The sequence below is a fragment of the Macaca mulatta genome, chromosome X, assembly GCF_049350105.2.
Source record: "Macaca mulatta isolate MMU2019108-1 chromosome X, T2T-MMU8v2.0, whole genome shotgun sequence".
NCBI lineage: Eukaryota > Metazoa > Chordata > Mammalia > Primates > Cercopithecidae > Macaca > Macaca mulatta.
Genome location: NC_133426.1, coordinates 43,628,204 through 43,645,172, shown reverse-complemented (window position 1 = coordinate 43,645,172; position 16,969 = coordinate 43,628,204). Strand labels below are relative to the sequence as shown.

General features: G+C 41.4%; 1 protein-coding gene across 1 annotated transcript in view; it reads right to left on the bottom strand.

The window, feature by feature from the left end:
• MAOA (monoamine oxidase A) overlaps window positions 1-9,670 on the bottom strand; it is an 81,758-nt gene extending 72,088 nt beyond the window's left edge. Inside the window, exon 1 of the mRNA XM_015127229.3 lies at window positions 9,557-9,670. Coding sequence (XP_014982715.2) covers window positions 9,557-9,629 — 73 coding nt within the window. The 5' untranslated portion in view covers window positions 9,630-9,670. The remainder of the gene's footprint in view (window positions 1-9,556) is intronic.
• Between the last annotated feature and the right edge of the window lie 7,299 nt (window positions 9,671-16,969).

Below are 16,969 nucleotides of genomic sequence, written 5' to 3'. Positions count from 1 at the left end.
GGTGCCCAAATGCTTGTTGGAATGAATAGAAGAACCATATACTAAGAAAACAAAATCATGCTTATGTGGATGAGGGCAACAGGGAAGTTTCTAATGCTACCTAGATTATATTTATTTCAAGCAATTAAGAAACATTGACAAGGATAGGGTACCATGTCATTTTAACCTTTATGCCTAAGTAAGTCAGCAGATTCTAAATACTGCTAGCACATTTTCTGATCTTTGAACCAGCATTGTGCTTTTTCGCAGAAGACAACAGAGAACTTCAATGTACACGCAAACTTGCCCTTGATACATAAAACCATTCCTATCTATCTATCTATCTATCTATCTATCTATCTATCTAATCTATACCTACGCCCATCTGCATTTTGTACTTCCTTTCAGATACATAATTCTCTGCTTTTGGAAAGGCCAAATCTTATAATCCCTTTGATAGACTAAAAAAGATAGGGCTGTCTCAAGTAATAAACAGATGAAAGCTAACAATTAACTTCAATTTGCCCTGAATTCAACAGACTGGTTGTCTAGACAGTCCTAATTTATTTGATTATTGTTCAGCATTCATCTTCACTTTAGATAAAAGGATCTCACCCAAGTTAGGGAATGCAATTACCCCTTAATTTGTTATTTGCCCCATTCTTTCATTGAAACTTAAAACACACCAGGGACCCTCCATATTGCTGTCCTTGGACTCTGCACGCTAGGATGGGCTGTAGTTCCCTAAATGTTTTATGGAACATGAGTCCTCAAGAAAGATGCTCTGGGGAGAAGAATCAATGTTCATGGAAGTTGGAACACCATATACTGTTTCTCCTTCTGGGAAATGCCTGGTGCACACTGGCATATGGTCCTGAGAAGTCCTGCAGCAAAAAGACCCATTTAACTCAGCATTTATCCACCCTCTGCTTTTTTAAAAAATGTATATCTGAAAACACACTTTAGGAAAGCTTGTTTAATCTCTTATAAGATTGATTATTCAAATAGCATAATAAACTCCCAAAGGCAAGGTCCTAGGTGAACAATGCCTAGAGCACAAGCTGAGCGTGTTGGGGCAAGGTTTTAGTGTAGCTATGGTGTACACTCTGATGCCTGCCTAGTTCTTTCTCTTTATTCCTGAAAGTGACATCTTTCTTCAACTTTGATATTCATCATCACCTAGGAATTATGCAGAGTACACTGCATGATATATTAAGTTAATTATTATTCAGTGAAGTGGTCTCTGGCCAACAGAATTCTTACATAACTACACATTTGGACTCTTGGACAGAACACTCCAAGGACAATAAAAAGTATGTCAAATGTCAACTCATATTGCCTCATTTTTGAGGCAATCAGATTTCATCAGATTTTCGAAGAGGCATTTCATTTTTGAGGCAATATGCCAAAGCAGAAAAGCAGAGAGCAAACCCCACAAATTTTACCCAAGGCATATAGTGATGCACAATTGACAAATATTTACTGAATGAATGAACAGACATATACAAGCAAGAAAATGGTCTTTAACTTAGGCCACAGCTCCAAGCTAACTCATTTAATCTGGAAATGGTCACCTTAAAGGTCATCTTCATTACATTTCAGAATTTATCCAAAATCTATGACACTTCTGTCGAGTCCTTTCCTTGTCACTTTCTCCAGGTGGAATTAACTCCTCTCTTCTCTGTGCTGACATTGGACCTCTGAACCAATTTCAGGTATGAAGAGCATTTCAGGCTCATTGCTGTAACCCCTGTGATACAGAGGTTACATAGAGTCTATTCCTCACACAAGTCACTGAATAGACGATGGGCTAATGATACTTTAAATAAACAATCTTTGAAAACTACTAAAAGAAATCATCTTAACCACCACAGCCTTCCATTTCCTTCACCAATGTTTTCTCCCAAATTCTTTCTTTTCAAAACATGTCAAGTTCACTTCTCTAGTTATCATGGACCTAATATAGCAAATGTAGGTGCCTTCGTTTCCAGCCTGAATGTTTTGACTCTTCATCATGGTCTATTTAAAATTTCATTACTAGTAACTGTCTAATGATGTAATGAATCCTCTGAAATATTTTTCACCACTTTCATGAAGCCTCAGTATCAGCTAAAAATAATTACACTACTAGGACAGTGACACAGAAGAGGTTTCCAGAACACTGGCCTGGTGCAGGGGAGAAAAACATCTATGTGTAAAAATATGCTTTTTTTTTGGTGAAAAGGTCCAATAGCTTTCATCAGATTTTCCAAGAGACATTTGGTCCAAAAGGTCAAGAATCACTGATCTAAACTATCCCAACAATCTCTACATATCCTAAATGCACTAGGAATGGACTTTCCAAAAAGGAAATAGATTTGTCATATGAAAGTCATTTTACCTAATAGGGTGCCCCATATTTTTAAATTTAAATGTTCAGAAAGCAATAACATTCCCTGTGATATCGTATATAAATTTCTGTCAAGCAGTAGTCACTATGCTTTAGAGCATCAACCTTCAAAGAAAAGCAATAGTAAGGTTTACTGCAGATCTATGGATAAGCTGACAAAGCAAGTCCAGTGAGGTGAGGTACAGAAAGAGCACTGTCCTAGAAGTCAGTATTTTATGCATCCAAGGACAAGTTATAAAGCTAAGAATTTTGTGGCATTTGGTAATTCCCTTGACCCCTCTGAGCCTCTGTTTCAGTCCCTTTGGGCTCTTATAGGCCACTATTCTATAACCCTTGGACATGGTTAATATATAATTACTTCGACTCTTAAAGTTTATCATCTGTTTTTTATGTTCTTAACACTTTTATCTGATCAATCAATTAAATATTGTGAATGAGTGTGCTTTGTTTACTTTGGCCTAGCAACAACTAGAAAAGGGTTTTTCAAGAAGTCTCAGAGAAGCCATGGGGCAAGTGTGAATGAGCACCTGTGGAGAGACCCAGGCCCTGATTTAAGTTTGTGAAGAATGTCAGTATGAGAGATAATGCAAACTCTTCCCAGAATAAAGCATAGAAGAAAAAAACGTTGAGGAGGGTCCAAGAAAGAAAACTAAAGAGACGGATCTTCATGAAATTGACTAATTACTAAAAATCCATACCAGAAGATATATCACATATAACTTAATCCAACTTCTTGGATGATAAAACCACAGTTCAAAGACTTTCAATTTCCCTAATACACAATGATAGATGGCAACACAACGAAAAATAGATTGTTTGAAGGAAAATACAAATTGCTGATAAAAATATAAAATATTTGTCATGATAAAGGAGGAGAAACAGTCCCAACAATCAATTTGTCTCAAATGCTCACAACATTTAGAAAATGTTTTGATTCAATTTTTGAAGTTCTAATTACTCAAAATTAAAATTAAAAAAACACCTATCATTATGAAATCTATACATCTCATACATACAAGTATATTCCTTAACAACTATTTATCAGGTGTCTATACTTTCTAAATCACAGGGCTGGGCACCCTATATGTAATATAAAACTAGAATACAACCTTAGTCTTTCTGAGTACACTTGAATACAAATACTGCAAGATTTTTCATAGGTTAAAATATTTCTATGCCACAACTACACAAAGATTGTGACCCAATATTCACCAATAATGGTGTTCCATGTTTCTTTTCTCCATTACTGGTCTCTGTAATGTATGCAATTATGCTATACCTAGATCTACTGTTAAATACATGTTTCACAATAGCTGAGGATTATGTAACAATTCAAATCAATTAGTATTGACTAAATGCTAAAATTTCCCATTAAATGCCAGATAAATCCAAAAGCTCCCTCAACCATGAAGATTTCAAAAAAAAAAAAAAAAAAATCAGAGCACAAATAAATGTAATTCTTGTGTTCTTTGTTCAGTATTTTAAAAGTTTATGAAGTAAAAACATCCTAAAAATAAAATATAAAATAGGGGCAGAGAAGTGTCCTAAACAGCACAAAATTAATGCTCAGCCCACATTGAACCTCAGAGTATTCAAATAACTAAGGCACCCAAAATAAGTGGCATTTCTTATATGGAAGCTTTTCTTAATCACTGCAAAACCACACAGTACATGCTGCCAAGTTCTGGGTTAAAATGCCTAAAATGGTCCCAGCAGAATAATTTTTACGGGAAAAAAGGGAAATTGTGGTATGTTGTGGACTCAGTCATCGGAACGCTGAACATTAGTCATTTTTCTTGCGAAATGGCTTTTCTGTCTCTCAGATGATAAGAAAAATTCATTCCTGCTGATTTTATACAGCACTGAATTCTGGGCAGCTAGTGTTCTCAATTCTTTTAGCAGAGCTCAGCTGATGGACAAAAATAGAGAGGAATTCTATTGCTTAAACACTATTTGGACATGAAGAGGTTTTTCTACATGACACTTGGAATTTAATTGCATACAAAAAAAAAATGAAGAAACACTGTATTCACCCAGGACAATCCAGCGTTATGACTAAGGCATTTTCACTGTGCACTCGCTAACCATTCACAGCTCACACAGGAACAAAAATCATGGGCAGACGTGGCACACTGGGGTCATCTCAATAGCTACCAGGATCACATCCCTAGAGGCATAGGAAACAACTACTGTCATTCCCTGGAACTCTCGCCATTGGGAAATTAAGCACTGCTCATGTCTGGCTTACTCTCATGACTGTATCTGTATTCCTCTAGTATCTCCTGTATGGTATGTCTTTTTTTCCATCCTCTTATTTCTACCTGTTAAAATTCTACTTATCTCTCAAGATTCCTGCACTTTGTTCATATTCATAACATTAATATTTATCTCACTGCATTGATATTTATCTCACTATATTCCTATCAATTATTATCTCACTGTATTCATGTCAATTATTCACCCAGTTGATTACTTCTTCCAGAAGATAGAAGTACCTTATATACAGGGATGCTACTTACTCATCTTTATATACCTCTTTCTTTCCCCATGATCTGGTCCCTGCTTAGTATATGGGTAGAGGCTCCTGAAATGCTTAAACAAGACCAGGAGCCAGAGCTACCTCTACCTGTAATGAGTTGCTTTGAGAGATCGAGCATTTCCTATCCTTAAATGCGTTCAAAGCTACAGCCATCTGGCCCTAATCACCAGAGAGGTGCTGTCAAGAAGATTAAAATCTTAGGTGATTAGACTAGATTGCCTTTTAAAACCCCTTTGACCCAAAGACTCAAATTCCAAACAGACTCATGAAGGAAGTATACATTGTCCCCTGGAGGTGGGCTTTTTTCTTGTTTCCTTTTTTTCTCTACTAAAGAGAGCCATTTCAGAAATTCTCAGTTGAGGGCACATTTTAAAATCTTCCACCGCTAGTTTTCTGTCATTTATTATATCTGTGGCAGCTCATGAGTAAGAACTAGCACCTGAATTCAGTGACTGAGCCATTATCCTTAAAATCAAATCATGAAATAAGAGATAGAAAACAAGTGTAAATTGTTTGTTAAGTACAGATTACAAGCTCTACAAGAGGAGAGAAAAATCAATGGGAGGCAGAGTGATCAAGGAAAGGATCTTCAGCCAAGTGTTGAAGGATAGATAGAATATAAATGTAAGAGAAAAGCACTTCCATGTTAAGATCAAAACAGAAAAGGCATGAAGGGACAAAATAAAGGTAGTGTAGCCTGCGGACACGAGGCAGTGAGACTAAAGCTCAAACCCATGTTGGAAAATAGTAGGAAATGCTACTTGTCACGATGCGGGGCGGGGTAGGGAGGTGTTTGAGAGACTGCTGATAGGACAGCACTAAAGGCCCTGAGCAGAGGCGCAAGGTGATGAAAGAAGTGTTTAAGAAAAATCAAGTCTGGGAGAACACTGCATGCAGGATGGACATAAAGGGAGAGACATTATTGTAAAGGGTGGCCACTGGGAAGGGGGTCATAACCAGGTAGCTTCAGGGGTCAAGAGCTTTTTCAATAACATTGATGGAACCTGGAGGCCATTATCTTAAGTGAAACAACTCAGAAAGTCAAATACCATATGTTCTCACTTACAAGTGGGAGCTATATAATGTGCACACACAGACATAGAGGTATGGAATAACAGACATTGGTGACTGGAAGGGTGTGGGGGCAGGAGGAAGGTGGGTGATGAGAAATTACCTAATGGGTACAATGTACATTATTCACATTATGAATATACTAAAAGCCCAGACTTCACCACTACGCAATCTATCCATGTAACAAAATTGCAGGTGTATCCCTTACATTTATACAAAAATTTTTTTCAAAAAGAGTCTGTCCTGGTGATGGGGGGAAGGAGGTCATCATAGAGAAAGGAGAAGAGAGATAGCCCCAAAGAAGAGTGAGAAGGATCTGCTAAAGGGGTGCAGAAGATAAAACAAAAGATTATGTCAAAAATTATAGAAGGGATGGTAGTGCTAAGAACAGAGTCAAGGAACTGAGGAAAAGAAGTTGGACTGGCTAGCACAGTAGCTATGGTACATGTTGAACCTGAAGTGTTCAATCGTGAAATACCCAGGAGCAGATAAACTATGGGACAGTTCAGGGAAAGAAGAGGATTCAAATGAGAGATTTGAGAGTTTTCTACAGAAAAGGGACAGCTGAAGTTCTAGAATGAGAAAGAGAGGGAGAGAGTACCTAAGAACCCCAAAGTGATGAACAGTGGAATCTTTCAAAACCAGATGCTTGCAAGAATATGAGCACAATGAAAGCGATGGAAAAGCAGCAATCGGTATGGGATAAAAATTCAGGATCCAATAGCATCGCAGAAAACCTGAAAGGAGTTTCAAAAAGGAAATGGTGATAGATGATGAATGGTTAAGGACCAGAGCATTTTAAAGATATCACTAGACCAACAAATCGGCAGGGTTATTTCCCCTCTCAACTATTAACATACTATATATAATTATTTAATTGGTGGTTAGGCAGATAAAAAGAGTTTGTGGTTGTAAAACATAGTCTATTTTATGTTTTATAATGACAAAAAAGGAGATACATCAAGATGCTGTTACTCTCTGTGTAGAGAGATTAAAAAATAATGTTGCTAATATGGATCAATTCTGAGTAATGTCACTTAGAATATGTACTCTTCTAGGAGCTATATAATAGAAATAACACTGCTGATGCTATGGATTGGTGATGTATTATGAATGTGTGGGTAACCTATCAAAGCATGCAAGTCCTAACAAAAGTTGTAAAGAACATCCAAAAGCATATAAAACTGCCACAGGGACTATTAAGTAATTCACGGGATACTGCCAAGCACACATAAAAATGGTATGTTTCTGAATTCACAAGAATGCTTGGGAAGTGATGCTTCTCACCGGCTCATGAAACACTCAGTTGATGTCCAGGATCTAACATGAGCCACACTTGGCAACTACTTTCATTTCAGTTGTGAACCATCTGCGAAGGTACCACAGATAGAAAGCAATGTTTCTGGTCAGTCTGAGTATTAAAATCACTCAGATCTGACTGACGGAGATGACATTAGAGGAAGCCAAGTGCTTTTTCCAGTGTCACTGAAGCTGGCCTCTGGAATAGGGGTGTGAACTACTGTGTAAGAAACGCCCTAAATGGAAATAAATTAATAATTAAGAGTGACCATGGACAGATTCAGGTTTTGTGGGACCTACAACTTATATAACTTGGGTAACCTCTCTAAGAAATAAGAAAGCAAAATTGCAAATACAGGACTGAGTATGAAACTGGTTATTTATTTAGAATGAGAACCGAAGAGACCTACAGTTATAAGGCTATAAAGCATTAAGTTTATCAGCTACATGGTGATTTCACCTCTGCTAATGACCAAGTATTGAGCATAAAGTATAGAAAGGGAGGAAGAGCAGGTAATCAGGCAGAGGAAAAATACAAAAACAACGCTCCTTAAGGAATTCTGGAGACTGAACAAGAAAAAGACTAAGAATAAAATCCCAGAAAGAACTCTGAATTGCAGAATACACATGGTATGGAGATGGGAGAGGACCCAGAACCCCTCCTCAATGTATATAACACATTGCCATCACATTTATTTTCCAGTGATCTGCAACCATATTGCTTCTAGGAGGCTTGCCTAGTGGGACCAGATTTTGGGAAACAGCAGCCCACTTCATTGCAGGTACTCAACAAGTGCTTTTTGAATGAATAAACAAATATATAAATACATAAAGAGAAACAAGGTGAAATACTCCTTTTTCTTACTCTCCACCAGGAGCTGCTTTCCTCTGATGCTCCAACATACAAGTATGTTTTTGCTGGTACTGGCTGGAACTGTCAAAGCAACAGTTCATGCCAATCTCTTCTCTTGGCCTGTTCAGGATAAAGAGGTGACTGTTTATCCTGAACAGGCCAAGTCAAAAGCTATCTCTACCCAACATTAATTTGTAAGCATGTTCAGCGTCTCCTCGAAATATTTATATATAAAAATGGCTACTGTGGGGCCACTCTACTTACTCACTCCCATCATCTTTCTCTTTCTGAATCAGACCCTGCAGGGATAACTCAGAAATTATTAACACCTAGTGGGGGCAGGATAGGTCAGTGTGGTATTCTAGCCAGGGCTGAAAGGTAACAAAATTCCTAAATTTCGAACATTTTACCAATGATGGCAACATAGGTGACAATTAATATATCAATCATGATGAGGCTTCCAGGAAGATATTGAAAAGCCTCATGCACCACTCACTTGGTTAGCCACAAATCCAAGCCTGGACCAGGGGAACCCTGGCCCACCAACTGGCTCATGAAGACAAGATTCAGGTGGTGGTACCTCTTAGTGAAAGAAGGAAGGAGGATACAACAGGGCACTCAGCCCCTGCTTCATAAAGGGATTCTCTTTGGATAATAAATGCCCTACACCTTCCTGCAAGTTCATATATATATATACACACACAAAGTTCATATATATACACACACAAACACACACACACACACACACAGAGGAATAGTTTAAGAGCTCACTCCCTCTTCCCCCCCCTTTTTTTTTTTTTCCTACCTTTTCTTAAAGGAGTCTACCTCCTTCCTCTTCACCCACTAAATTTTCTAGGGAAAATAGAGAAGAGCAGGGCTGGAATAACACTACTGCTCCCTCAATACTACAGAAATCTGTATCCTGATGTTCTGTTTAGGGCAAAGGATATGAAATCAGTGAGGCAAAGCAGCCACCTCAGGAATTAGTACTGCAGGTCTTAAATGGGAGAAAATCGTTCAGCCACTTCCAAGCTAGGTGATTCGACCTCAAGAGAGTTATTGAAACTCCCCAGACCTCAGTTTCTTGGTTTTGCAAAACGGGGATGAATTTAGTTCACATCACACAGGACTGTTGAGGACTGAGAAAATCCACGTAAAGTGCTAAATATAACTGCACAGCAAGAGCTAATTAAATATTAGTATTTAATAGTAGTAGTAGTAAAATTATTGTGTCTGACTCCCCCAATCACACCACCAGCAAAACTGGCACAACCCCCACTCCCACCTCGCAGGATATGGGGCCGAGCCATGGCTACACTACACTCTCGCATGCATGAGAGACCCCCAAACGCCACAAGCGCTACTGCAGGTTCCCTACCCCTGACTGGCCATGACCCCCCAGGCCACCGCTACGGTCCACACTGACCTGAAATGCCACCTCCGATCACGACCACGTCGAACATGTGGCCCGCGATACTCGCCTTCTCTTGATTCTCCATGCTTGAGCTGACACTCTCCTGGGTCGGAGGCACAGGAGTGCGGACGGCAAAGGGTGGGAAGGACCCTTCTACCAACTCCCCCGGGGAGCCCGGGGGCGGAGCCGATCCTTCTTTTGATACCCGGGGGGAGCCGGGCACTGTGGGCGGGGCGAACCCTTTTGCTGATACTCCGGGAGCGCCCAGGGGCGGAGCTGATCTTTCAGCTGATACCCGGGGGGAGCTGGGCACTGAGAGCGGGGCGGACTCTTGTACTGACACTCTGCGAGAGTTATTAGGTTTAGAATGTCCTTGTGTCGGCAGTTGGAAAGGATTACTGGGTGCAGGAGGTTCTTGTATTGAACCCTGCGGAGTGTGAGGCACTGAGGTGGGGGTAGACGCCTGCCTTGACACTTGGGGGATGTTATGGGGTGCAGGAGGTGCTTGTGGCGACACTGGGGAGATGTTATCCGGCAGAGGTGGTCCTGGTACCAAATCCCAGGGGAAGTTGGGCACTGAGGATGTGGCAGACCCTTGTACTGACACTCGGGGGGTGTTACTGGGTGTAGGAGGTGCTTGTATTGACACTTGCGAAAGGTCATTGGGTATAGGAGGTCCCCGTACAAATATCCAAGTGTAGCCGGGCACTGAGCTCAGGACGGAATCCGGGGGCAGGTTGGGTACTTTTACCGAACCCTGTGGGGGGCTGAACCCTGAGGAGAAGACAGACCCTTGCAATGACTCGTTGGGGGAGTTTACGGGCGGGGTAGGTCCTGTTACTAATACCCAGGGAATGCCGGTGTCCTGGTTGGAGTCTGTGGCGGCCACATCGGAGGAGTTCGAGCGGGTGGTAGACTCGGGGATCCGATTGCTCGGGTTGTAAGCGCTGAAATCCCGGAGGCCACTCTTGGAGTCGGAGTCCATACTTTCGCTAAGACCGGGGGTGCTGATTCGGGAGGGTATGCTGGAGGTCCAGGAGGCGGCCTCGGCCGTTGAGGACGTGCTCCACTGGGAACTGGCTAGCGGATCCGAGACCGACCGCCACTCAGAACGGATGCTCCATTCGGACGCGTTGTACGAGGTGTCGTCCAAGTTGGAGGCCGGGTTCGGGACCTGGGAAGTTGTGCCCCCGGCTTCGGGCGGGCCCTCCGCCTCGCGCCCGGTGCCGGTGCCAGTGCCGGTAGTGGTGCCAGTGCCGGTAGTTGTGCCAGTGCCGGTAGTGGTGCCAGTGCCGGTAGTGGTGCCAGTGCCGGTAGTCGTGCCAGTGCCGGTAGTGGTGCCAGTGCCGGTGCCGGTGCCGCCGGGGGAGGAGGCTGAGGCGTTTGTGCTCATGTTTCTGGAGCGCGCTGGGCGCTGGGGGCGGTGTTCTGCTTCCCGCAGCCGTTCTCCAGTCGGGCTGTTCCCGGTACCCACTCTTGGAGGCCAGCCCCGGGCGCCGGGCCCACTCAGGGGCGGGGAGATGTGGCTGTACGCCGGCCTGGCCCCGCCTTCCCGGCCTACCTGCCTGCTCGCGCTGGAAGCCCGGCCACTGGGCGTGGCCGGGCGATGCCACTGCAGGCGGGGGGCGCGGTTGCTTGGCGAGAGTGGAGGAGTGGATGTGGGTGTAGCCGCGTAGTGTCTCAACCTAGTGCTTTCATTCTTTGGTTTTAACTGAAAGCTATCTGGGCAAGAGTGAACTTAAGGAAGCAGATATGTGAAGGAGGCTGAGCCGGGCAGGATCGCAGGATCGCAGGGTGCTGCCCCACTTGGTCTGGCCCCTTTGTGACGTCATGTATAGCCCGTCGAGGTCTGCGCAGCCTCCAGCTCGCACTAGGTTGAGGGCGGGGCGGGGAGGAGCGGGGAGGGGAGGGGTAGGGAGGAGCGGGGAGGGGAGGGGCGGGGAGGAGTGGGGAGGGGAGGAGCAGGAAGGAGCGGGGAGGGGCAGGGCAGGGATGGGCAGGGATGGGCAGGGTGGGACGGGGCGGAGCGAGGCGAGGCGAGGCGGGACGGGACGGGGCGGGGCGGGGCGAGAACCGTCACTTGTGGGAGACCAGGCAATTATTGGTTCTCTATGGGGTTTTTCAAGCTGAGGCGCTTAACCCAAATCGAAGCAAGTACGCAAGAAAAATAACTCACCTATCATGTATTAAGTGGGACTGCATTTTAAAAGCGAAGGTCAAAGGGATGGCTAAGGTGCAGAAACAAATGAAATAAAAAACATGTGTTTCCCCATCCTACTGAAAAGAGTGCTATTTAGTGCATGTATTTTACTGTTCAGCCAGCCTTCTGTTTGCTAGTTTTATCCCTTTCTTAATTTTCCACTTTTTCTTATCCTGAATTTGTCATCAAAAGCTGAATTTGTCATTACTGGAACCCTCACAAATAGGTGAAATCGTGACATAAATTTAGAGAAAGTGATGAGAACTTGAGGAAGCTAACAATGTCTGCTCCCACCTATAAACATTTCTCCTGTTGCCCCTCACCCCATTCTGTATCAAACATCTTGTTGAATAAACTGTAAAGAAATATGGATTTAGTCTTTTCTTCATCCCGTTTTAATAACTTTTACTTCCTAGAAAAGGACTTGAGACTTATGACTAAATTGAAATCATTTTTATCTTGGTAGACTTTGAGCATAGAGAGAAGAAAAACTAGATATAAAGAAATCAGCTCTTTCTAATGTGATTCTGTCCACCTTTCTCCTTATTCTCATTGTTTTCATTTATTTTCATTCAAATACTTGATTTCACACTATGTGCTAGGCACAGGGCACAGTACTGGGATACACAGGCAACACAAGACAGAGACCATTATCATTGAACACACAGTCTAGTGGATGAGCCAATAGAGGACATAGACAACTGTCTATCTGATGTGTAAATACAGACTCTGACAAACGTTATATTAGAAAGATCCACAGGGATAATAAGAAAGTGTTAGGGTGTCCTGAGTCCTGACCCCTCAGGACATTAACTTTGGGAGAGGGAGTGTAAAAATGTTTTAGAAAGAAGAAACAATGTGTGCAAAGGCCCTGTGGTAGAAAAAAAAAGCATAGTTCATTAAGGCAACTAAAAGTTACTCTGTGGAGCTGTGGGCAAGGGGAGAAGTATAGGAGACAAGGCTGCTGAGGCCGCCGAGGCCAAGGTAGCAATCTTGGCCTTTATCCTAAGAGCAACAAAAGCCACTGCAAGACTTTAAGCAAGTGGCAATATACCTAGATTGCAACTTGGAGAGGTCTCTCTGCCTGCCATGTGCAAAATCGGGCAAGAGTAGATAGGTACAGGTAGACCAAAGTTAGGAATTCTTTAAAGAACGAGGTGAAAGTGTCTTAGACTGAGGTAAGTGGTGGCAGTGGAGCTGGAGACATGTGGATATCTTAGAGACATTTACATATAAGATCGACAGGACTTGGTTGTAGCTAGGATTTGGAAGACTATGAGCATGTTTTTGGACATGATGAGTTTCAAGTGCCTTTGAGACATCCAGATGAATGTTACAGAGTAGGCAACTGAACATAAAGCCTGAGACTCAAAGTAAGAGTTTGGCTGGAGATGAAAATGTGGAAGTTTTATTAAATAAAGGATGGAAATCGATGAGTAGAAATATGAGTATTTTCTCTCTTCATTTTATTTGTGTTGTACGAAAACAATAAAAGTTCATTTTAAATAAATAAAGGAATAACTGTGAAACATTCCATAAGTATTATTTCCTCCCTTGTGTGACCTTAGGCAAATTACTGGACTTCTTTGTGCCTGTTGTCCCAACCGAAGAATCGTAGAATCCTATAAGTTGTTGAATCAGTCAGGGTTCCAGCAGGAAACAGCAAACTCAAATTAAGTAATTTCAAGAGCATATCATCAACCAACTATTTTCAAAGATGTGGGCAAGATGGAAAGAAGCCGCAAGGAATCACGCAGTACCCTGGCTTGGCAACAGCAAGAAGGTATCACTCTGAACAGGTAGGGGGAGAGAGAAGTCATCAGAAATTTAGTGACAATGCTGTTTGGAAAGGGCTGCTTGACACAAGGTGTGACCTTTAGTTCAGGGAGACAGCCAGCCCACAGGAAACCTACAGGGAGGAAGCTGGGAGAATAAATACCTAATCTCCCTCCCTCCAGTCTCCTGCTGGTCCTCTGCACAGACCTAACCCAACCAGAAGCTAGAAAACAAGAGAGACTGTTGACGCAGTCCATACAGGTGTGAGACAAAATAGCAAGTGCCAAGAAGCCAAGTTTGCTCATTTCTGTTTGCCAGCATAATTTCACAAAGCTCCTGACTCTGTGAAGATGTACAGCTCACCAGAAGGATGCTTTGAAGACACAACAGGATAGAGCACACGGCCCATGTTTTTTGCCTGAGTCACTATATTCCTTAAAAGATAAATGCCCCTAGTCCCTGCCTTTTCCTACACATAAGGTAACGTCTGATGGGTTTGGTGATTATGCTTCCGTAATCTGTTGCCAGATGTACGCTTACACCCAAATCTAGATGTGATTCTGCTTCATTGTAACTTCTAAGCAGCTTTGATGCAATTTTGCATGTACTGAACTCCCACGCTTGTCTATAAGCAATGGGCTGAAATACTGTGCCCAAGCAGTCTGACAGAACTGCTCCCAGGCTGTAAGCCTTGGTCTATAGCCTCCAGTAAGACTTCTGAATAAAATTAACTGTAATTCTTTAAAACCTTGATTTTTTTCCCTTAGTTGACACAGGTCAGCCTTCAGGGGCCAGAACAGAGTAGAGAAGTGAAGTGTGGTAGTGGCACCTGGAGAAGCAAAATGACGATATCTAGCACAGCTGAAGTGAGGGTTAAATGAGCAAATGCATTAAAACATTTAGGGTGGTACCAGACATGTAAGAATTACTCAATACATATTCACACTTTAATTTTTTAAAAACTACATTATATATTCATGCCATATATATATTCACTCTTTATGTTCAATTGGCTACTGTAGTCTACTTAATCATTACCCTCTGGCATTAAGCGTTTAGTACCTTACAATTTTTAATATAATACTTAATATGGAGATGAACATTTTGTGCATAAAATATTGTATGTAGTTTTTACAATTTCCTTGAGATAGAATCCCAAAACAGGATTACGAGGTAAGAAAGTAGGAGCATTTTTAAGTTCTTTGATTGAAGTTACCAAATTACTTCCCCAAAAGATTATACAAATTTATACTTCATCAGTAATGCCTAAGAATGGCTGTCTTCTTACTATACCCACTCCAACAATAAACAAGTTAACTTTGAACCTTTCTTAACTTGAAAGGTGAAAAATCAGCATGGCTTTGCTATGTAAATTAGCATTTATTTGCTTACTGGTGAAATACATCTTTCAAAAATGTATTATAGCCATTTCCATCTCTTCTGTTGTGAATGATCACTTCATGCCTTTCTGTAGCTGATTTCTGAAAGTGCTTTATAAAAGATAGTAACCCCTTGCTTGCTATTTTCACTAAAGATAGTTTATTCCAATTTGTATTTTAGTGCTGTTTATGACATTTTAGATACGTATAACATTTAAATTTATGTGGTTATATCCATTCTTTAGTGATGCCTTCCATTGCTTTTCAACTTGGAAGGGCTTTGTCTTTCAAAGATCTGAAAGACAAAATCTGTTTTCTTTTATAATAGTTTTTTGATGGTTTGATATTTTAAATTCTTTTTTTCTTTTTTTGAAATGGAGTCTTGCTCTGTTGCCCAGGCTGGCGTGCAGTGGTGTGATCACGGCTCACTGCAACTTCTGCCTCCCAGGTTCAAGAGATTCTCCTGCCTCAGCCTCCTGAGTAGCTGGGACTACAGACCAGCACCACCATACGCAGATAACTTTTGTATTTTTAGTAGAGAAGGGGTTTTACCATGTTGGCCAGGCTGGTCTCGAACTCCTGACCTCAAGTGATCTGCCCACCTCAGCTTCCCAAAGTGCTAGGAATACAGGCGTGAGCCACCGTGCCCAGCCTGATATTTTAAAATTTAATTATTTAATCCTAATGTACTGGTATGTATTTTGCTATGTGCTATAAGGTGAGGACCTAAATGGATTATCTGCTCCCCCACCCAAATAGCTAACCAATCATAAGAGAATTGTCTTCGAAAAATCCTTCCATTCTCCACTGATTTGTTTTACCTCATGTAACATAAATAGTGATATGCTTTTGAACTGTCTCTTATGTTATACTGACCTGCTTATTCTTGCCACATTACCATCAATGCCACATTGATTTACTTATTGTTGCCTTATTAGATTTTATCAGATAGAAAGATTAGTCCCTTCCCAATAGTTTTTTTTTTTTAACAAATTCTTGGCAATAGTCTTGCATAGTCTTTTTATTAATATATTATTATATATTTAAATAAATTTCAAAATCATTCCATCAATGAAATGACTGGTTAATTTAATTGTGATGATATTTCCTAGACATCAATTTGAAAAATTTCTATTTGGCAGCCCTCACATCTTTTAAAATAAGTCTTCATTTACAGAATACTCTTGAGAAATTGTTTCATTTGTCCCCGAAATTAAACAATTTTGTGAGGATAATAAAAGTCTGTGTGTGTGTCTGTGTGTGTTTATTTGCGTGTGTGTAGTATCATAAATCCTTTCAATCTGTGGGTTTTTAATTTGGGGTTTTTGTTCATTCCTAGGCAAGGAGTTTTTCTCTACTACAAGTTGGATTATTGTATCTGTTTTAAATATTTGGTTTCTTCCTGAGAAACACCTATAGTTATCTTGTTGGATCACCTTTCTGTGTCCTTTATCATTGCTGTCATCTTTGTCCTTTTCCTCTGAATTCTGAGAGCTAATCAAATTTATCCTTCATATTACTGATTTAATTTTCTGAAGTTCTAATTCTATTTGTACTGCTTCTAATGCAGATTTTAACTGTCATTTCATTTTAGGTTTTGTTTTGTTTTGTTTTTTACTTTAAGTTCTTACTTCAGCCAACTCAATTTTCATTTATGCCACGTATATCTCAATGCATTTTCTCCTTATGTTTTCCTCACTGTTTCGCAGAAACCTAATGCATGTATTTTCTGGGGACAACATTAACTGTTTTTGAGAATGCTCTTTGTTTTGTTTTGTTTTGTTTTGTTTTGAGATGGTGTCTTGCTCTGTTACCCAGGCTGGAGTGCGATGGCCAGATCATAGCTCGCTGTAACCTCGAACCCCTGGGTTCAAGGGATCCTCTCGTATCAGCCTCCCAAGTAGCTGGGACTAAGGTACACACCACCCCATGAGGCAATTTTTTTTTTTTTTTTTTTTTTGAGATGAAGTCTCGCTCTGTTGCCCAGGCTGGAGTGCAGTGGTATAATCTGGGCTCACCGCAAGCTCCACCTCCTGGGTTCACGCCATTCTCCTGCCTCAGCCTCCCGAG